Source organism: Pogona vitticeps, chromosome 12 (genome assembly GCF_051106095.1).
Source record: "Pogona vitticeps strain Pit_001003342236 chromosome 12, PviZW2.1, whole genome shotgun sequence".
Taxonomy (NCBI): Eukaryota; Metazoa; Chordata; class Lepidosauria; order Squamata; family Agamidae; genus Pogona; species Pogona vitticeps.
In genome coordinates, this window is record NC_135794.1 from 17001136 (window position 1) to 17024525 (window position 23390).

Below are 23390 nucleotides of genomic sequence, written 5' to 3' on the forward strand. Positions count from 1 at the left end.
CTTTGTGGGAAATTGCCCAGGTTTCTAGGAGCTGTAGACCCCAAAAAGTAAACATTGATCTTTGGATCTGGTTAACTCTATAGCAAAGTTCTTCGTTTCAGGAGAATTTAGTGGAGAAATGGAAGAAGGGCATTCACGACGAGTCCCATCAGATGCCAAAGACGATGTACACAGCCACAGGTTCCAAGTGCTACCCACCAGTTGTTTCCTTATCCACAGCTTTTATTTGGCATGGCATTTTGAAACATGGCTCATTCATTCAGCTGAACAAGGCCTTCAAATACCTGTGTCCCCAAATTAAGATTTGAACTATTCTATTTGCATATCATCATGACCTGGAAACTCTCCATTTCAGGATTAAAACACCAGAGGGCCACAGTACCCTACTGTACTTGCATTGTTGCAAGTCTACCTTGGCAATGCCAAAGAACCATGGAAATACAGGTACCATATACTGTACATTGCATGGTATCTGGCTCCCCCTAGTGGAAAGTTATAGCAAACATACACTGGATTTTTATTTAGAATTTTTAGGCAGGTGATAAGTGAATCAGCGGATATTGATCCTGTGGATCGGAGGAGGGGTGTTTCCTACTGTACCTAATTCCTTCCCATTAACATAGTCTTTTTTTAAAATGTAAATTAATGCATGATGACTCTGGAACACAATCACAAATAATGAACTTGGTACTGGACTTCAAAATTTTAAATGAATAAGGACATGGGAAGGATGAAACGACTTCGGCATCATGGGCATTCACTCAGCAATGTCCATATATATCCACTGTTGTGGGGTAATCTATGTGAGCCCAGGGTTATTCAGTTCCAATGCTGAAGCTCCAAGCAAGGAGATATCAGGAAATAATCCTATGAGGTACTGGGCCCTCCTCTCTCTTAAGCACTGGTTAGGCTTCATCTAGAGTCCTGTCTCCAGTTCTGGACTCCATACTTTAAGAAGGATGTCAACAAATGGGAAAGAGTTCAGAGGAGAACAAGGAGGATGATCAGAGGATTGGAAACCAAGCCCTGTGAGGAAAGACTGAAAGAACTGGACATGTTTAGCCTTGAGAAAAGAAGACTGAGGGGAGATCTGACAGCTATTCCTCCTCTAAAATGTAGAAATGACAGTGTTAGACATGAGGCCCCAGTTTCTGGGTTTCTGAATCCTGGCCAAAAAAAAAGGATGAAAAGGCAGAGGCGGCAAGAAGGAATAGCTTTTGTGAAGCAAACTGGGTATTCATCTCTGGAAGATGAGAGGCAGCAGGGGGTGGGGGCGAAGCAACAGCTAAAAGCACCTCTGGGACCAAAGAGCCGAATGCCAGAACAGCAAAGGTTGAGGGGTAAACGATCAGGGAAACCGAGGCGGTTAAAGCACATTCCGGCTGTCAGGACAGTTACTGTCAAGAGAACGCTCCCATGCGTGGTCTTAATTTTTTTTTTTTAAACTTAAACTCAATATAACAGCAGATATCTAGGATTATGACTGACCATGTGCAGCATTGAGAGCCGATGAGGAGTAGTGGATAAAGCTGTCAGAAGACCTAGTTTCAAATCTCTGCTTGGCCATGGAAAATCATGGGTGGTGGTGGATGGAGACCACTTCTTGAACACCTTTGCCTATCTTGGAAACTCTTCGAGAGTTGCCGAGAAGTCAGAAGCAACTGGATGGCAGGCCTCTAGACTGAGGAGTCCATTATAAGAAATGGGATATAAAACATGTATACATTTATAGTGTAGATCAGGGATTCCCAACCTGGAGTCCCTAAGTGTTCTTGGACTGCATCCCCCAGAAGCCTTCACCACTGGCTGTGCTGGCCAAGGTTTGTAGGAGTTGAAGTCCAAGAACATCTGGGGGACCCAGCAGGGTTCGGAACCGCAGGTGTAGACATTGCCTTCCAGAAAGCTGAATACGACCTCTACCGACACAAAGCAGAACAACGTAGCCTTTGAACTGACTCAATGGACTTCAATCTAGTAATGAAAATGTTTTATTTTCTTCTTCTTTTTTTCTCTTTCCTTCCCACAATCACTGATATTCAATGACTCATTTGTTGCAAGTTTATACCACTTTTCCTCCAACCCGCTCCAAGAGGGCGCTCGTAGCTCTCCATCCCATTTCTATCTTTCACAACTCGTCTCTGGGATAGGTCAAGTTAAGAAAGTGAGTTTTGCCTTTCTCCATGAACCAAGGGGATTTGAACCCAGGTTTTCTGAGTCCTATTCTAACCTTCTAATTAGAATATTATCCTGACATTTTACACCAAGGAACAGTTTGACTGGACTAAACAGGGTGCTTCTAGCATTTTGTTGTTGTTGTTTAGTTGTTTAGTCATGTCCGACTCTTCGTGACCCCATGGACCAGAGCACGCCAGGCCCTCCTGTCTTGGTCAAATTCATGTTTGTTGCTTTGGTGACCCTGTCCAACCATCTCATCCTGTCGTCCCCTTCTCCTCTTGCCTTCACACTTTCCCAACATCAGGGTCTTTTCCAGGGAGTCTTCTCTTCTCATGAGATGGCCAAAGTATTGGAGCCTCAGCTTCAGGATCTGTCCTTCCAGTGAGCACTCAGGGTTGATTTCCTTTAGAATGGATGGGTTTGTTCTCCTTGCAGTCCAGGGGACTCTCAAGAGCCTCCTCCAGCACCACAATTCAAAAGCATCAATTCTTCAGCGGTCAGCTTTCTTTATAATCATTTAAAATCTAGCATTTTACCAATAATTAAAGTGGAATGGTCTAGCGGAAAGCGTGATGGGCTGGGATTCTGGAAAACGCAATTCAAATCCCCACTCAGCTATGGAAACTCACCGGAGGAGAGGTGTTCAGCAAGGGTAAAACACACTTTGAATATTTTTGTTGTCGTTGTTTAGTCGTTAAGTCGTGTCTGTCTCTTCGTGACCCCATGGACCAGAGCACGCCAGGCCCTCCTGCCTTCCACTGCCTGCTGGAGTTGGGTCAAATTCATGTTGGTCGCTTCCGTGACACTGTCCAACCATCTAGTTGAATATTTTTCAACGTTGAACCATCCAATTTCTCGTTGAACCAACTCTTGAATATTTTACATATCTTCAAAAAAAATCTTCAAACCTGATGTGACTTAACTGCCCACGAGAAAAGAAACTAATATGAAACTGTTGGATAACTCAGTGGTTTAGGTCACTGGTTGGGAGTTCGAATTCCCCGTTGTGCCTCCTTGACAGGGGCTTGACTTGATGATCCATAGGGTCCCTTCCAGCTCTGCAGTTCTAAGACAATAAAGATGATTATAAACATTCATTTAGCACTAAATGTCACTTCACATATAACCTGCAAAGGAGAAGAGCATGAGGACTGTTGCAAAGCCTCAGAAACCAGAAGCTTGACTAAGCTCTTCTTGGCTCCCAAGTGAAGTCAGCTCTGCTTGTCGTTGTCCTTCACAGCCATGAGGTCTAGAACCTTAGTTTCATATTAACCCTGAAAGCTAAAGTGCTAAGGAATTATAGGTAGGGTGTGTATATTTATCTCTGCTTATTTATATTGTTATTGTATTTTATTGTTGTTAGCCGCCTAGAGTGGTCCTCACCGACCAGATAGGCGGGGTATAAATTAAATAAATAATAATAATAATAATGTTTGCAAATCAAGGGAGCTTCTTGATTAGGCTTTTGTAGTGAAACTCCTTTGCTTCATGCATGCAAGACACAGCTATTTCCATTTGTAAGCCTCCTAATGATTTTCTACCCCTGCCACTCTCTTTTTGACTTGGCACAGAAAATCCATTAAGGAGGTAACGAAAGAAGAGCTGCGCCGTGTCTATTGATCAGTAAAGCGAGGAGCCATCCATCTGGAAGCATCCTACACGTCGGTATTTAACAGCTACGAGAGACTCAGAGACTCACTTGCAAGAGGTTTCCGTTGGTGGCTCTCCTCCCCACAAAGAATGGGGGTTGACCTGTGCCAGCTGCTGCTTGAGGGGACTTTTGATGGGTTTATTGGGAGCCAGGAAGCTTAAATTTGTGCTCCTGGCAGAAGGACATAATTCAGGTAGGACCGGCTGGACAGCCATTGACCTTTGCCTATTGTACAAAATTACTTTCCAGCTATTCCTGTGCGGGGCAGGGAGTGAGAAAAGGAGGCAACGGGACTGTGGAAAACAGCAGAGCAAACCTGGCTAGATTGCCATGGAAAAGAGGTGCTCTCAATTCTTTGCCGGTCAGACATGGTTTGGTCTTTTCAGAGCCTGGGATATTTTATCGAATCACAGAATAACAGAGTTGGAAGGGGCCCCTAAGGCCATTGAGTCCAACCCCCTGCTCTGTGCAGGAACCCAAGTTAAATTATATCTGACAGACGGTTGTCCAATTTTCTCCTCAAAGTCTCCAGCGTTGAAGTGCTCACCACCTCCCGAGGTAATTGGTTCCATTGATGTACTGCTCTAACGAGTTAAGAAGTTTTCCCTGATATTCAGCCTAAATCTGGCTTCCTGCAGCTTGAGCCCGCGGTTGTGTGTCCTGAACTCTTGAACGATCGAGAACAGACCCTGCCCCTCCTCTGTGTGACTGCCTTGTTGAGTGTATTCGTGCCTACGAGGGCGCGCACACTCGGGCGCGCACACTCAACAAAGAAAGTCTTTGCTGGCGCCAACGATGCTGATGCGGTCATTCCAACGGGTAACTAGCCACTCCTGGCTCTTCATTTCTCTCTGGGACAACATGACATTTTAAAAGTGATAGGAAGGTTTGTGCAGAAATGAGCAACCTTCAACCCCCCCAGTCCCATTTTGATGGGTCCTGAGCCCCCCCCAGTCCCCTCCCGCATACCCCCACATTTTAAAAGCTCCTTGTATGAGGTATGGGTGGCAATTTTTCCTTGTTTTCCAGGGCACCCAGGAAAATATTTATTTTAACATTTTTAAAAAATAAATATTGAAAACAATTTTCTCTTTCCCACTAAAAAGCAAAAGGAGTCTCTCTTTTTTTCCTCAGTTAAAAGAGCCTCATTCTGGTCTGTAAGCACATGCTCCAATTAGCAAAAACTTAACGGTAGCAGTAGTTGTAGTACGTAACCACTGCATTGGATAGAGTTAAAAAAATTGAATACACCCATTTGTTTCTACAACGATGACACTCCCTTAGCTCCACTCTCACACTGTCAGCAGATCTGAAAAATGGGTTCTTTGTCCTGCTGCCATGGGCCACCCATGCTCCAGTTGACCCACAAGGTGGTTGGCAAGTTCACACCACTGTTGAGAATTCATTTTTGTGAGCAGATTTCCTCAAGCTGCGCTGCTGGCCATCTTCTAGAACCACTTTGACGTGTTGCTTTCTACAGCCTTACTCCGGCCTCTTCCAAACTTGAGTCTCCAGCATCCCTATTCACTGGAAAATGGGATTGGTAGTCCAACAAAGTCTAGGGACTTCAGACTTTGAAGGCTATCCTAAAGGTTGGGATTAGACTTTAATTCCCTTTTGATGAATTTGCTCACAGAGTATCAGAGGCCTGGCTCTACAATCTGTTGCCTTCAGATGGTCTTCTCTGTTGGGGCACCTAAGTTGTGTATCTCTTTTCTCCATGAAGACCAAACTAGCTTTCATGCATATATATATATACACGTACATACATACATATACAGTGGTGCCTCGCATAACGAGCACACCGTTTAACGACGAATTCGCATAGCGATCCCTTTTTTGGGATCGCTAATGCGATCGCATACCGATGGTTCCAATGGGCAAAACTCGCATTGCGATGATCGGTAAGTGTTTCGCTTACCGATCTTCGCATTGCGATGTCGGGGAATCAGCTGTTCGGCAGTTCCAAAATGGCCGCCGGAACACCCAAAATGGCTGCCCGCATTGTTTTTGCGCCCTGCCCTCGCTTACCGAGGGTGCGAAAATGGCGGCGCTATGGGGAAACTTCACACAACTGTGAGTTTTAGAGCGATAGGAACGCATTAGTTTCTATGGCGTTTTCTGTCCCGTATAGCGATGTTTCCCCATAGCGATTGTTAATCCGGAACGGATTAACCTCGCTATGCGGGGCACCACTGTATGTGTGTGTGTGTGTGTGTGTGTGTGTGTGTGTGTGTACACACACACACACACACACACACACACACACACACACATATATATACAGTGTGTATATACAGTGTGTATATACTGTGTGTGTGTGTGTGTATATATACATATATATATATATGTGTGTGTGTGTGTGTGTGTATATATGTGTGTATATATATATATATACACATACATATATATACTGTGTGTCTGTGTGTGTATATATATACATATATATATATACACACACATATATATACATATATATGTATACATACACACACACATACATATATATACATATATATACATATATACATATACATACATATATATATATATACATACATACATACATACATATATATATATATATATATATATATATATATATATATATATATATATATACACATACATACATATATATATATATATATATACACATACATACATATATATATATATATATATATATATACACATACATACATATATATATATATACATACATATATATATATATACACACACACACACACAGCCAACAAACTAAAGAAATGTTCGTACATATGAACTGTCAGATGCATAATTCCCAGCATTTAATATGGCAAAGACAGAAGTTTCCCATCAACAAAGTGGTTGAGTACATAAAGAATTTTTCTCCAGAAAGGAAAATATATATATACACAGATAAGATCACAAGTATTTCATATGGGTGAACATGATACTCCCCTTCCAGTTTCATAAGAAAGTATCACTGTTTGGAGTTACATGTTGATCACCTGAAGTTAGCTTGAACTCTCTTTAATGAACATAGAAATGGCAAATATTGCAGGGGGAAGTAACTACTTTTTCAGTTATTATTTTAGAGGCTAGCACATTAGGAACACGCCCCTGTTTCAAATAAGAGCTTGGCTTCCAGAAGGTTTTAAGGAGCATTAATCTGTTCTAAAGCATGACAGGCCTTCCTCACACATCACGTCTGAATCTCTGAATGGGAAAAAAATTGAGGGTTTTCTCTCTCCCATTGCTGCTCTGCCAGATTCCAGCAGTGCTGGGGTCTACAGAAGGAAAAAAACACATGCAATTAGCATGGTGCCAATGCCTGATTTTTTAAAACAAAAAAACCCAACAACAACCTGTATTGCACTTTTTGGTGACACAACACGAAGATTTACCTTTCTTTTTTAAAAAGTACATTTCTGCCTGCAGCTACTACTAAAGATCAAAGCACCTGTTAGTCCATGTCTGCATGAACTAGGTTAGAAAGAAAATAAAACAAAACAAACCCATACTGATGCATTTTAAGATATTCCAACAGAACCTGTATGCACCAAGAGGACTCTCAGATTCATAGCAAACAAACACATTTATAAACGATTTCCCTAAAATAGCCAAGAAACTCCATAGAGAACAAAAAAAACAAAAAAAAATATGCTTCCTGGTCAAGAAGTGCTTTAAAGCCAGATTCCTAGAAACCCAGAGGGCTTGAAGTTTTCAATTATCGTGGCACAATATTCCAAGACATATCTCCTGAAAGATCCACCTTGCTCACTATTGTCCTGTGCTAATCCTTTCACAGACGCCTCTCAGCCTGATGCTCACGTCCCCCATGCACTGTTTCTTCATGAGTTATTGCTAAACAAAACTAATGTAACTGGTGGATGCAGAAGAGGTTTTATGACCTGGATGAAATCAAGCTGTTGAGGTAACAAGGAAGATATAGATCAGAGGATCAGGCAGATCGGAAATCAGACGGAAGCAACCAGGGCAAAAAGGAGACGAATGTGGAATCTCAGTGTTCTTTGGCAAGGAAAGGCGGATCAAGCAGAATGTTCTGCGTGCTCAGTCAAGGGAGGTTTATTGAAACCATCAGAGACTGTTTTATAAGGAAATAAGTCGGTCCAGAAGCCGGAAACTAATAGAAAGCCAATGGAAGAGCGGAGACTATTTTAAGCTACTGAAAATAGAGGAATCAAATGTCAACGTTTTTAGAAACCTTCTTTTAAGCAAGAGAGTTATAGGTCTTGGCTGAAAAAAATGTGGGGAGCACCCAAATATGAAAATTGCCTTCTGCAGGCACCACCTCACGCATGTACCTCTCCTTTGGCCCAATCCAATACTATGTATCTGAAAGCCACAAAGACCGATGGAAGGCCAAAGAAGGGGGAAAGAACTTTTTGGATCTGCTGGCTAAGATATTATGGGACCTTTTTTCATCTCTGCAAATGGCTGCTGGAACAGAAGATGGACATCTACTTGATGGACATCTATGTGGTGGCCAAGAAAGAAAAAGCCCATCAACCTCTTTTCGGTAGGCTTCAATATTTCTCTGCTCCCGTCCTATGAACAGCAGAGAAATTCATTGCAGAAATGGAATGGCTGTTCCATAACACAGCCCTCAACAGTTCCAATTCTGGGAATGGGACATCAAGCAGATGGACGCCTAGTAGCACATGTTTGGAACCTAGGGAAGAAGAAATAGACTTGGGTGGAATCATTCCAGGAGAAGGAATACCCCTCCCCTCAAAATGGGTCCCTGGTCCTTACTCGAGTAGTAACCTTTTTTAAAGCGGTGACAGGTTGACTGTGCAGTCTTGTTTACAATAACGAAGAACTAATTAGCTCTACAATGGAAAGCGGAGAAAACCCAGACAGATCTTCTAGTTTATGTTGTGTTCCGCCATGCAAAAATGGGCTCGTATTGATCAGGATGAGAAGTATCTTTCGTTCTTTTCCACTGAAAACAAAGTCTGTGCATGACAGCATCCCATTGGTGAACAGATGTTCTCTCTTCACATTTTAAGAGAACCACTGTTGAGGTTGTGGAAATCTCTTAGTGTCTGCACCCACCTGTGCAGGTACATATCTGCATACACATGCTTAATGCAGCAGGTGGCCAGCTCATGGCCTTCTTGGTGTTGCCAGACTACAACCCCCACCATTCTCAGCTATAATGGTTAATGATGATGGGTCCTGCAGTTCGGCAACACCCAAAGCACTACATATTGCCTGTTGCCATATTATGGCAAGATCCGCTTTCCACTGAAGTGGTTGGGGAAAGAAGAAGCGAGATGTAACAAAAAAATAGATTCCCTTCTCATTGGAAAATTGGCTGCCTAGAATTCACTGCCCAGAAAAAAAAACATTTGGGGACTCTCTCTCCTTGGGAGAAAAAAGTGGGGGAGCTTTATTGCAAATTAAGATTATTTAGTGCAATTGTTATCATCAGTGGCAAGTCTCATCTTCACAGTTGCCTATGTCTCACAAACAAAACAAAAATCACATCACCACCACCGCCACCATTGAGCACACAAGAACATGGGATTAACCACTTCGACACAGTTCGTAAACGAGTCCCAAGCTTTCTCATGGCGAGGAAATGATTTTGCCAGCAGGAAACCACACAATCTCAGACGTGTTAGGTGCAAGTGAAAAAAAAAACCACACACCACTCCATCTAGTTTAATGTTTACAGCAGAAAGCTTGTTGGATGAACAAAAGGGTTGTGCTTCATCTTCCAGGGCCTGGGATTAGCCTAGCATCCTGAGGAATGTGTTACAAGGACCCAGACTTGTAATTGAAAAAAAACAAAAGCATTTAAATCTGAAAAGCAAAGTCCAGGGGAAAAAAATATATTCTCCAGGCCTTTCAGTCGCTGGTGCCCAGGAACAGAACAGTCAAGTCTGTGGGTGACTTTGGATTGCCTCTTGTTAAATCCATCAAGACTGATTTGAAAGAAATTCTTTGAAAGAATTGAAAATTTGGATTTCACTGATTCAAAGCAGCAGTTCTTCAGCTCTGCTTTGCCGTGGCCGGTCTTGGAAAGTTCTTTGGTTCAGACAGGCCTTCTGGGGCAGCCTCACCTGAGGGAAGAAGAAAAACAAAACAGGGTGGAATTAGCACAACCAGAAAAGTGAGCATCCTGAAAATCAAGAGGGTGCAAACCAGCGAAGACCAGCAGTTGGAAGAGTTATTTTTTGGGGGGCGATAATCTCAGGGATTCCCAGTGAGATTATGGTGAGATTTGGGGGATCCCGTCCGTCATGGGGAAGAAATCCTGAGCTTCAGCTTCAGTTCTTGAACAATAGGCCCATGAAGGAACAAAATGAAACTATCCGAGGCATCTTGTGATTCTGGACCAGGGTGTGGACAAGTTCCTTTTGTAGACTCTTTAAAAAGGGGGACTTGCAGGGCCTGAATTAGCTGCCATTTATGAAACAAGGAGTGAATGCTGGCACCATGCACTCTTCCTTTCCTCCCACTATGGCAGAGCAGGGATGGCTTGTTTAAATCAGAGCACCCCATGACATCTGGAACAGGGGAAACCCTTTGTTGTTGTTGTTAAGTTGTGTCCGACGCTTCGTGACCCCATGGACCAGAGCACACCAGGCCCTCCTGTCTTCCATTGCCTCCTGGAGTTGGGTCAAATTCATGTTGGGTGCTTCAGTGACACTGTCCACCCATCTCGTCCTCTGTCTTCCCCTTGTCCTCTTGCCTTCACTCTTTCCCAACATCAGGGTCTTTTCCGGGGAGTCTTCTCTTCTCATGAGATGGCCAAAGTATTGGAGCCTCAGCTTCAGGGTCTGTCCTTCCAGTGAGCACTCGGGGTTGATTTCCTTCAGAATGGATAGGTTTGCTCTCCTTGCAGGAGAACTGTGTAGGAAAGCTCATCCCAGCTTCCTTCCTCCCAGCCATTTCCCCTTCCGCCCAGAGCAATACACTCTTCCTCTAGCGCATCTCCTGCTCCTCCATCAAACCATTCTGTGTCAGGCAGAAGAAAAACGAAGAAAAACCAGGTGTCATCCTTGTGTATTTATGTTGACGTCAACCTTCTCCATATAATCATGTCAACAGTATTGAGTGTCTGCGTTCTGAACCCTTAAATAACCTTTCCCTTCGATTCTTACTTGGTGTCAGCTTTTTGTTCCCAACTCTTGAACCCAAGACTCTCTTTCTGCCTCTTTCATCCTCTATGGCACCACTGCAATCCAGACAGCACCTCCCACTCTCTTTCTCTCAGCCAATCTCCATCCCTATGCAAATGAGCAGCCTCTGCCAATCGTATTCCATACCTGTCAGTGATCCTTCCTCCACCCAACCCCTGGAGCTGCTCACTGTATTCTCCTAGAAAACAGATACACCAAGTCATAGGATCCTGTATTGCAGTTTATTAGAGCATCACAGCTCATCTCTGGAAGAAGCTGCCTGAACCTCAGACTTGAGCTCTCGGTTTTCCAGGAGGTTTGGAGCCAGCACCTTCCCTGCTTGCATGCCGACTTGTTTTGACTTGCTTTCTTCGGCAGATCACGGCAGATGGGGACAGCAGCCACGAAATTAAAAGACGCCTGCTTCTTGGGAGGAAAGCGATGAGAAACCTCGACAGCATCTTAAAAAGCAGAGACATCACCTTGCCAACAAAAGTCCGAATAGTCAAAGCTATGGTTTTTCCTGTCGTGACGTATGGAAGTGAGAGCTGGACCATAAAGAAAGCAGACCGCCGAAGAAAGCAGATGCCTTTGAATTGTGGTGCTGGAGGAGGCTCTTGAGAGACTCTCTCCTGGACTGCAAGGAGATCAAACCTATCCATTCTGAAGGAAATCAACCCTGAGTACTCACTGGAAGGACAGATCCTGAAGCTGAGGCTCCAGTACTTTGGCCATCTCATGAGAAGAGAAGACTCCTTGGAAAAGCCCCTGATGTTGGGAAAGTGTGAAGGCAAGAAGAGAGGATGAGATGGTTGGACAATGTCATCAAAGCAACCAACATGAGTTTGACACAATTCCGGGAGGCAGTGGAAGATAGGAGGGCCTGGCGCGCTCTGGTCCATGTGATCACGGAGAGTCGGACACGACTAAACGAACAAACGAATGAATGTGTGTAGTAAAAAAGGCAATATACCCAAGTCTGTAATTTCAAGCAACTGTAAGTAAAGGAACATCCTTTTTCTTTTTCTCATAAATGTCTCAGAGTGAGACTGGTGGACTCTGGAGAACTCGTCAATATTCTCCTATGTGATCTTTGTACTTCTACTGTGTAGCAAAAGGCAGTTTTACCAGAAATGCAAAAGTCTGCAACAATTATGAGGAACCAAGATCTCAAAAGATCAAGGGCAAGCTTTGAACTCCTTCAGAGGTCTTCTTCAGACTGAACAGTACACAAAATTAAGTTGTGGGGTGGGGAGGAGGATGAAAAAGAAAGGCCTTGTGTTAACCCCCAAACAAGCGTTGTGTAAAAGAACCAAAACAGAGTAATCCTACCCATACCAAAAAAAGAAAAAGAAAAAAAATCAGTTGCCCCTGATTTGTCAGGGAGCCATAAAAAGGCTCAGGAAAGAACACATCAGGGACCTTGCAATGGCCTCTACGCCCTGTGGTCACTGGAAAAAGGAGCGAACCAGCCCACCCTCAGACTGGAAACCAAAGAGCAGGGCAAATCCCCACCTATGTGCATCCTCAGGTTTAGCGATTACTCAGTTTTGTCCTGTTTATTTCTGACCGTAGATAAACCTGCCTGGATATCCCTTACTTTTACACGCCCTGAGAAAAATGATTCTCCCTGAGAAGCGTTAAGCTCAGGGAAGCGATCGAACGGCGGAAAGGGCGGGCAACAGACTCCACCATAAAAGGTGGCTTCGCAGGGATTGATCTTCCTTCCTTCCTTTTGCTCCAAATGGGTCCACCTTTGGGCACGGACTCAGGTTGGGCTAGATCGCTATTGCCCGTACGTTGTGCAATTGCCGGGAAATGGCTCACACCGGACCAGTGGAACAAGCGGTTCAAACTGCGGGCGATTTCCCTGTGCGATTAGACCCCCCCCCATTCCAATCTTTTTACCTAGGTGAAAAGCAAAAGGTAGGCAGATCTACAGAATCAACAAGGGCTTCTGACTCCAGATTCTTTAACAGGGAAAAAACTTTCTCTCCTCATCCTGTTGCTGGAAACAACTACTGGTTGAAAGCAGGGGTGGGATCTAGAAGCAAAAAGGCTTGTGAACCCAATTCTGGTTCCAATTACCTGTGTGGCCTTGGCATGCACTCAGAGATGCTCTTGCTTGATCATCAGCATATGCTTCCCAAATATGTGTTAATATTCTGTATCTGGGGCCATGTAAACCCTCAAAGGCCAACCGCCTCTAATAAACCATCTTCTATCACCACCTTCCTCCACTTATTACCTATATTTGATATCAAACACTGTGGAATCTTCATCCTCATCCTCATCTTCATTTAAGGGGGCCATTTCTACCCGTTCAGCCGGTGTCGTGATGATGTCATACTTGCGGGTTTTTTTCACTTTTCTGCCAGACCTAAAACAGGAAGGGGGGGAAGAAAACCCACACATTTTAATGTCACAACACCAAAACACTGTGAACTCCTTTCCCATGGCGAGGGAGAACATTAATTGGCTTATTTCATATGTTGCATCTGTATCCTGTTTTTTGAGATAGCACACAAGGCTTTCTTCTAGCCCAGTTTCATCCTTCCAACACCCAGGGAGACGGGTCTGCTCATGGTGATTTTTATGGCTCAGCGAGGATTAGAACACAGATCTCCTACACTGACACAGCAACCATTTCACTGCACGGGCTTCCCTCTGAGAAGACTTCGCCTGGCTCTTTTTCTTTGTTCTGGTCTGAAAAGTTTCAACAATCTTTCTCTACCAATCTGCCACTCAGTCTGAGACCACCTGCCAAATGTATACCTTAAAAAAAGGAAATTCAGTGCCATCAATGAATGTGTGCCACTGTCTTAAGAGCAGAGATTTAAACCTGTGTCTGCCTACCTTAGGCCTAATGCTCAAGTAAGAGCCTCGTGGCACAGGGGTTAAACTGCAGTACTGCAGCCAAACCTCTGCTCAGGATGCAGGTTCAATCCCAAGTACAGTGGTGCCTCACATTATGACATTAATTTGTTCCAGCGAAATCACTGTAGAACGAAAATGTCGTAATGCGAAATAAAAAAGCCCATAGAAAGGCATTAAAACCCAATTAATGCATTCCTATGGGCTTGAAACTCACCATCCAGTGAAGATCCTCCATAGCGCAGCCATTTTCACTGACCGTGCAGCGAGGAATCCATCCCAGAAAAGAGCGGGGAGCCATTTTTTTTACCCAGCGGCCATTTTGAAACCGCCGATCAGCTGGCTGAAAATCATCGTTTTGTGAGAATCGGTTCCCAAAGCAGAGAACCGATCATCACAAAGTGAAAAAAACCCATTTAAAACATTGTAAAGTGATCGCTTTTGCGATCGCAAAAAGTTCATAATGCGATTTCGTCGTTAAACGGGGCGCTCGTCTTGCGAGGCACCACTGTAGCTGGCTGGAGATTGATTCAGCTTTCTATCCTTCTGAGGTCAGTCAATTGAGTGCCCAGTTTGAAGGGGGGGAGAATGTGTAACCTGCATAATTAAACTGTAAACGAGCCAAAGAGTACTTGAAGTGCTATGAAGCAGTATAAAAGCAGCACGCTTTGCTTCACTAACCATGCCACCTTTTAGCACCCTTGCAATTTGTCTCGTATGATTTGAACAAGTGGCCCCACCCTTACTTTCCTTGCCTTCTTCCATCAATGCAAGGCTCAGCTGAAGGTCCGCTGCACCTGTTGCCAAGGCCAGGCTCAAATCACACGTAACCAGAAAAGTTTCTTTCCTGCTATTTCAACATTTGCCCTCAAGAAACGTAGTTCCTTCAAAGAGGCAGTGCCCCAGCAATCAGACTTGCCAACCAATCCCGTTTACCTCTGAAAGGGACAGGCAGTGAAGAGGTGTGCTGTCACAAAAGGGATGAGAAAAATTTTCTACTATCTGAAGGCTGCTGTTCTATGTCCACCCCATCTCTCTCTCTCTCTCTCTCTCTCACACACACACACACACACAAACACACACACACCAACCCCTAGCTGCTGGTACTGGAGGATGATATTTGTAAAAACACACACCTTGAACTTGGGACCTTTTGCATCCAAGAAATATAATTTTTGATACAGCCCTTCTCTGGGGGATAAAGTAAGCTGCTCCTCCCTGCAATTCTGAACGAGTAGACGTGATATGTTCACTGGAAATCATGGGAGTTGTGGTCACAGTGGGAGTTGTAGTGCAGTCCGTATTTCAAGGGCACAGAGTCCTGGACCGTTGCACCTAGCCCATCGCATCCCAGATTTTCATGACCGTCCTAGCTGGGGGACAGATTCCCAGTTTTCGTTTTTCACCACTTCTCCCTTCCCAAAGTGTCGTAGTCAAAGCTGTCGGGAGGAGTAGCAGCTGCTCAAGACCTAGTGTGTGTGTGGGGGGTGTCAACAGCCGAGCCTTTAATCCTGAAGGCTGTTGGGCTAAAAATAGACGGGTGGCTCACAATCAGCCAGGGAGAGTGCGTTGGGCCATCATCACATGAGGGAGAAAGATTGGGAGCAGCTGTTCTTCATGTGACTTATCCTTTGGCCAAACCAGCTCCCCCCCCCCCCCCCGCCGCTCCACTGAAAAGAGGAGAGGGGCAGTAAGTCGTCTTGGCACGTCTCTGTCTTTCACCTCCAGCCCAGCGAGCTTCCCCCCCCCCCCCAGCTGCATCCTGTACAATGGAAAATAATGCAGGAAAATGACATTTTGTCTGAGAAGGTGCAGATCTTAGGAGAAATTACAGCCAGACGCCTTGTGCATCTTCTCAAAGAAGGTGAAATAACAATGACGACAATTAATATTGCATTCTACATCAAAGTGTCGTCCGATAAAATCCATTAGCGATGGGCACAAAAAGCTGGTTTGGTGGTTCGTTCTGTTTTTGTTTGTTTTTTTACTGCCACCACAGTGGTTTGGAGAAACCACCCAGTCAGTGGTTCGTGACCATCTCTAAAATAGGGACGTACAAATATGCAACACATTTAACCACAACCTTAATATTGTGTGTGTGTGTGTGTGTGTGTGTGTGTGTGTGTGTGTGTGTGTGTGTGTGTGTGTGTGTGTGTGTGTGTGTGTGTGTGTGTGTGTGTGTGTGTGTGTGTGTGTGTGTGTGTGTCTATGAATCTGTACATCCACATAAAACTCCTCAAAATAAGGAATGATCAAAAAGAGCTAAGGTATGGCACAAATTGAGGAAGCACTTAAAAGTTTTCTAAAATAAATGCAAATTGGTCCCGTACTACGTGCCCTTGAAATACAGACTGCACTACAACTCCCACTGTGACCACAACTCCCATGATTTCTAGTGAACATACCGCGTCTACTTGTTCAGAACTGTAGGGAGGAGCAGCTTACTTTTCACCCCAGAGAAGGGCTGTATCAAAAATGATATTTCTTGGATGCAAAAGGTCCCAAGTTTAAGGTGTGTGTTTGTTTGGGTTTTTTACAAATAGAATCCCCCAGTATCAACAGCTCTGTGTGTGTGTGTGTGTGTGTGTGAGAGAGAGAGAGAGAGAGAGAGAGAGAGAGAGAAAGAGAGAGAGAGAGATGAGGGGGTGGACATAGAACAGCGGCCTTCAGATGGTAGGAAACTTTCTCATCCCTTTTGTGACAGCACACCACTTCACTGCCTGTCCTTGTTTTCATGAGATGATGGAAATATGATTCAAACTAGAAAGTCAGGTTACTAGGAACGTAATGAGTGGACCTGCAGGGTCATTTTACTCTGTGGGGGTTAAGAGTCTCCCAATCTCTTCTTGTGGAAAGTATTTTCCCACTTCATTTCCAAGCGGTAAAATCAGTTTTCACTCTTGTCTCCCTTGCCCACCCGATTCCTAGGGAGGGGCCAATCCTGAAATATTGCCAGCCGGATATGTTGGGTCACATGTGCTTCCTGAAAAGAAAACAAATAACCTAGAAGGCCAGCCAAGTATGATGTGGCTTTTTCCACACACAACTTCCTCAGTCCAAAGGACAAGGGTAGGTGATGCCTTGGTTATAGCAACAACAACAACAACAACAAAAATCACAAACAATTGCTAGCTTTCAGCTCAGGTGGGCGTTCATTAGGCTAAGCACCACTTATCTGTGGATAGTGCAGGACAGAACACAAGATTTCCAAAAATCGTGGCTATAAGAAAACCAGTGTTTCTTCGTGACTGTTTAGGGGGTCTAACAGAGGTATCACCTACTCTTGCCTTCAGATTGCATACAAGGACCATCTGACTTTTTTCCTTTTATTAGATTACCTCCTCTGGTACCATCGCTAGCTAAAATGCCTAGAGATCTGTGGAAGAATACAGGCTGTGCACACAGAAGTTCCCCTGTTCCATTGGTGTCGAAGTCCCGGGACTTTTAAGTAGGAGAGACAAAGATGCTCAGGAAGTTTAGAAGCATTTTTTAGAAACTCAGGATGCTGGTCATAAACAGTGCCAGCCATCTGCCCACCAAAATATATGAATATCTGAATCCTCATCGTGACTCCCTAGGTTTGTCACTACACCAGGTTTCTCAAAGATGGGGCCAAATATTCTTGGTCCTTCCCACCACCGGCTTAGCAGCAATCCTCACAGGAGCTGGGAGAGAAATTTTGCAGGAAAAGGACATTATTGCAAGCCACCTTTGTTGTATAATGCTACTCTTGAACGGGCAGTTAAAAGCCATTAGCTTTACAAAAGACCTGGTCTTCCTTGGTTCAATAAAGACAGATCCAGTTGCTTGCAATGGTGGGCCCAATGGCTACGGGGACTATCAAGAGGAGTAGTGAACTTCCAGATTGATCACTAAACCACTGATTCTAGTCACTGGAATCTCGTGGGAAACATCAAAAGGCTTCCTGTTTCCTGTTGCTTGAATAGGTACAAAGGCTTTGTATCTCACAACTGAAGTTAAGCAGCTCACCTTTACAGGTTTGTCTGTATTACCACCCAACTTTTCATTTCTTTTATTACCACTATCTAGGAAACTCTTGCCTTTAATCCTTATTTTATTTATTTATTTATTTATTTATTTATTTATTTATTTATTTATTTTAATTTAATTTAATTTAATTTAATTTAATTTAATTTATACTCCGCCCCTCTAGACCACGTCTACTCGGGGTGGCTTACAACATAAAATAAATCAATCCTTGCCTTTCCTTTCCTTCTGGTCCTGCCAAGAGGTCGAATTCTCACTTCTTATATTTTAATTGGACACGTATTATTCCTCATCATGCTACTTGTGTATGCCAGGACGGCCTTGCCACCATCTCAACAACCGATAAGCAACCAGTTGTTAAGACCATCATCAGCTGGTACACCTTCCCCCTTCATTCTCCCAGATCTCAATACTGAGGCTACACCCCACACATCTGAGGAAACAGCTCGTCCTGCAGTCCGAGGAGAGCTTGTACCAAATACAATTTTTAGTTTTTAAGGTGACACAAGATTTTGTATTATAGATGAAAGCAAAATAGAAATAAAAAAGTAAAAAAACTAACAAAACTGTGGTGCTACCTCAAAAACAACTTTATATTTTTTTTAATGTGAGCTTTCGTGGACAAGTCCACTTCACCAGACAAAAAAAGGAGATTTAACACAACATTCTGTGTTGGGTTTTTCCCCTGCAAGAGACTAAAACAGCTACCTCCACAACTCTTAAAACCTCTCCAGTTGAAATCCTGTAGCTGTGCTGTCATTACGGGCTTAGAGATATAAACAGTATAAGCAGGCCCGTCGGTATACTGAGCATCATCAGGAGAGGCCTTTCTCTCCGTTCTACCACCTTCACAGGTGCGCTTGGTAGGGACACGGGAGAGGACCTTCTCTGCGGCTGCTTCCAGACTGTGGAACTCCCTCCCACAGGAATCCTGGCTGGCCCCATCTTTGCTATCCTTCCCCAAAAAGATGAAGACCTTTCTCTTCAGGCAAGCTTCCACTTAGTGACTGGCTTCCTGAGTGGGTGTGTGTGGGGTTAAATGGATTGTTGTGCCTGCTGCTGTGAATGTGTGTGGTTTTTTGGTGGGTTTTTTATTGCTTTTGTTTATCTTTTCTTAGAGTTGTATCTGTTTGATGCTTTTTAGTACAGTATTTGTATACTTGCTGCTTTTAGCTTCAAATATTGTCTTTTAATGACGCAAACTGCCTTGGGTCCTTTTTAAAGGGGAGAGCTGGGGTAAAAATATTATTTTAAATAATTTTTTTAAAAAACCCTATTTATTTTCAAGCTGGGAAAAAGTGTGGCACCAAAAGATGCTCCATTTGAGAATGAGGGGAAGCTGGGAGCATTTCAGTTTGGAAACTCAGGAATGAGGGTCATAAACTGTGTTAGCCAGCTGACCACCAATAAGTATGACTGTCTAATGCTTCAATATGGCTGTCTAGTTTATCCCCACACCAGTGGTTGCCAAACGTCCAAATGTTCTTGGACTACATCCCCCATCCTCCTGAGCTTCAGGAAGCAAATTGAAACCTGGCTTTTAATTTTGAGGCAATTTTGGATGACCCCCCCCCCCAATAGTGTGCCATCTTGAAAAGCTTGCTAGACTGGGGTTTTTAGGATAGAGGGGTGTGTGTGTGTGTGTTTGGTAGGCTTATTATTTTAATTTTTTTTTTTTATTTCTATGTTTCTTTCTTGGGAGCCGCCCAGAGTAGGGGCTTGTGCACTCGATGGGTGGGGAAGAACTTTAACGAAGGAATGCATGCATGAATAAAAAAAACAAATAAGCAAACTTCCAGAAGCCACTGCACTACACACCATGGAGATGTTCAGACATGCAAAGGGGAACGGCAGAGGGTTAGGGCTGATGTCTGTAGGAGCTGCTGATATCACAACAATCCTTATGGAAAGACCCAGACTCAGCTGAAGATGTAACGGCCAGGATGTTGTTTTGCATTAAGGTTTGTACAACTTGACATAGCTCATTGCTGCTAACTGACAGGGTGGCAATGGGTCATGTCAGCGGTGTATTCAGGCACATGAGCAGGCACCTCGTGAATTAGCCGCAAGGAGTCCCAGCAAGTCACACAAAGCTTATGTCAACTCCAAGAGGATTCTGGCCAGTGAGGGACTAAATCAGGGCGGACCAACCTTCCTGCCATTGGACTGCAACTCCCAGCATCCCCCCCCCCCAATTTGCTCTCCTGGCTAGGGCTGATGGGAATTGTAGGACAACTAAATATATAATGGGTCATATTTTGGCAATCCCTGTATTGGGCTATGTCAAAATTAAGAGACTCCATCGCACTATAAAAACAAGCAAAGACAATGAAAAAGGAATGTTTGCAAAATTATTAGCGGCACCCCATAAACGGAGGCCCCGTAGCTACAGCTTACTGAGCTTGTGTTTGAATCCTGCCACGAGATGAGCTTTTTTCCTTCCTGCTGTTCCCACAGAGTATTCCCCCCCCTTTTTTTAAGGAAGTGGGGAGACAAGACTCCCCACCTTCAGCCTCTTCCTTCCTTGTTGATGTTTCCACAAACTGTTTCGTCACCCATGCTTCAGAAACGATGTTCGATTTAACAATTCGGACAGAGTTGTCGTTCCCACAACGCTTTCCCAGTCACATCCAAGAGGCTGACGAACAATTCCTTCCAGGCTGGGAAGACTTCAAGCTGAGAAGCCAGGGTGGTGGGGGTGAGAGAAGGATTCCCAAAGGGAAAAGAAGTTCCTGCTCCCCCCCCCCCATTTAATTTTTTTATGGTAGACAGGAGATGAGGAGAGGGATGGTAGCTACATTTCCTATAATAATCATAGCCCATCGAGGGCCATCGAGTCAATACAGACTCATGGTGACCCGTTTCAGATGTGGCTGATCCTTCTCATCTTCTGGGGGTGCCCCGGGACTGTGTGCAGCTTGCCCAAGGCCACCCAGGCTGGCTCTTTTAGAAGGCACAGTGGGGAACTGAATGCCTGACCTCTGGCTCTCCAAACCTCTGGCTCAGCAGCCAGAGCTCTAAACCACTGAGCTAGCCAACAGCTTACATTTCCTATAGCTTACCATATGCTTCCCCTTTGTCACACAAGTTCTACCTACGGAAATTTCCTCTTCCATTCCAATGTTAAAGGTACAGGAGCCCCGTCCTGTTTGCCTGAGGCCACAACCCTCTGAAACTTGACACAAAGTTTAGCAAAACCCTCCTCTTATTTACAGGTTTGCACTAAGGCCACCTGAACCAGGGAGCATTTTAAGTCTGATTTTTAACACCGTGAAAACTCTGGAAGACCCTATGGACCAACCGGACTTTTTAAGAAAACAAGGGAACAATCAAATCAAGGCTAGAGTTCAAAACGATAAGCATGGGTAAAAGCACTGCCAACAATCACAGTCATTAGGAGGCTGCCTTTAAAAGCAATTTGCCATTTTTGGGCTTAACTCCAACCCTAGAACTTGGCCATGATAAGTACTGGCCTGCCTTATGTAGGCGAGGCAGGCATTAGGGACAAAACCACCACCAAACATCGGAAGGCTGCAATATGGAACATATCTCAACCGCGCACTTTCTGATCCCATAAGCACAGGTCTGTGCTGGCCATCTTCAAGAAATTGTACTATTTGATATATTCCACTCCAGGGAATATATAAATATATCAGCTCTCCCGGTGTGGGCTGTTGTGGTGGGGTTGTTTTTTTTTGGCCTACAATTCCCAGCAGCCACAGCCAACCGAGCGGATAACAAAGGATGATGGGAACTGCAGGGCAACATCTGGCGAGCGCGGAGCTGCTCGCCCAGGCTGTAAAAACGGCTGCGCCCCAAGCGCTGTTAATGGGTTGTGCCAAGGAAGCCACCAAGCCACGACACTGTACGCATGCCCTTCTCCCCGCCATCATCTTTCTTTCTCCCCCCCACCCCACCCCCACCCGGGCCTCCCGTCGCCACCTCCGAGCCCAGCCGGTGAAAAAGCATCCTTTGGAAACGAAGGGAGAGAAGGCGCCTCTCCGCCGCTTCCGTGCGCCCCCCCGCGCGTTCCTAAGGCACAGGAGCCCAAGGTCCCCGGGCAAGTTGGCAACCCGCCCCCCACACACACACCTCGGTCCTCAGCGCCCCCTCTTCCCACCCCCGGCCGCCCCAGGGCCCGAGCCGCCCGAGGCCCGCCCGTACCTGAGGAGGCGGAAGAGGAGGCAGGCGACCAGGGCGGCGCTGGCGGCACAAGCCCCGACGGCGGCGGCCTTGAGCGCCGGCCAGTCCCGCAGCAGAGCCGAGACCGGGCCGAGCGGCGGGGGAACGGCGCTGGGGGGCACGGGCGGCGGCGGAGGGGGCCCCGCGGTGGTGCCGTTGGGGGGGCGCTCCGGCTTGGAAGGCGGCGGCGGCGGGGCAGCCACGGCAGCCACGGCGGCGGGCAGGAGGGCGAGCAGCAGCAGCGGGAGCGCCGGCAGGAGGAGGCGGCGCCCGGCGGAGGGCATGGCGGCCCCGAGGCCGGAGCGCGGAGGCGGCGGGGAAGCCGGGGAAGAAGGACCGCAGGTGCCGCCGCCGCCTCCTTTCCTCCTCCTCCTCCTCCGGCTGCTGCCGGAGCCCCGATCCGGGCGCGCGAAGGGGCGGGCCGAGGAGGAGCCGCGTCGCGGCGGCGGCGCTGGCAGGAGCGGGCAAGCGAGGCGGCGGGCTCTCCGGCGAACGCACCCACCCACCCACCGAGGCCGGGCTGCCTTCCTGCCGGGCCTCCCTCAGCGCCTGGACGGGCAGGGAAAGGCAGGCGGCGCCGCGCGGCCGTCACGTCAAGCGGATCTCTGCGCAAGTGCAGAGTGCGCTCCTCCTTGCAAACGCCCGGCCGGCCTCTTCCCCCGCCCTAGAAAGGGCGCCCCCTCGCGGGCGGCTGTGGGCCCCCCACCTCACCCGGAGATCGGGGGCTACCTCGGGCAGAGGGAGCGGGGCGGCCTTCCCTCCAGAGGGCTCCCGGGGATTCACCGGGGAGAGGGTGGCTGCCCTTCTCCCGGGGGGGGGCTCCTTGGAAGGGCGAAAGCCCGGCCAAACCCCCCTCCCTCGGCTGCCACGGGCAGCTCCACCTTTGGACGGCGGCGCCCCCCAAGTTCCCCTAAAAAGTCACGCTTTCCACCCCTTGCTCCTCGGGGGGGGGGCACAGAATTCGGGTTCCTCAAAGGGCTACCCATTCCCTTATTAGTCGCCATTAAATTGCTTTTGAGGAGGGGGGTGTTCGATGCGCGTGCCCCCCCCGTCTGGTCTCCATCCAGATGTATTGCCCGTTCTTCATTAAAAGTACATACAGGTGCTCTTAAATGCAAGCAAAGCTTTCTCCAGGATGTTGTTAGAAGGCCGTTAAAGAGACAAGAGGACGAAGAAGCTTCTGAGCATGTGCAAAAGGCTTCTTGGAGAGATGCTGACGGTTCAGTTCACCTGTAAAGCCCAACACCAAGACAAGGCACGGATGCAGAAGAGACAGCACCTCTGAGCATGTGCAAAGGGTTCTTAATAGATGAATGATGCCGATTATTTCTGTTCAGCAGCGAGGCAAGTCCAAGGCA

General features: G+C 46.0%; 1 protein-coding gene across 1 annotated transcript; it reads right to left on the reverse strand.

Annotated features, from left to right (window-relative positions):
* Nucleotides 1-6617: 6617 nt before the first annotated feature.
* On the reverse strand, nucleotides 6618-22684 carry FAM174B (family with sequence similarity 174 member B). Its single transcript, XM_072981649.2, has 3 exons — nucleotides 22015-22684; nucleotides 13217-13348; nucleotides 6618-9906 (listed from the first exon to the last, which is right to left on the reverse strand). The coding sequence occupies exons 1-3, from the start codon at nucleotides 22314-22316 to the stop codon at nucleotides 9903-9905; spliced, it is 438 nt and encodes a 145-aa protein (XP_072837750.2). The 5' UTR covers nucleotides 22317-22684; the 3' UTR covers nucleotides 6618-9902.
* Nucleotides 22685-23390: the final 706 nt, after the last annotated feature.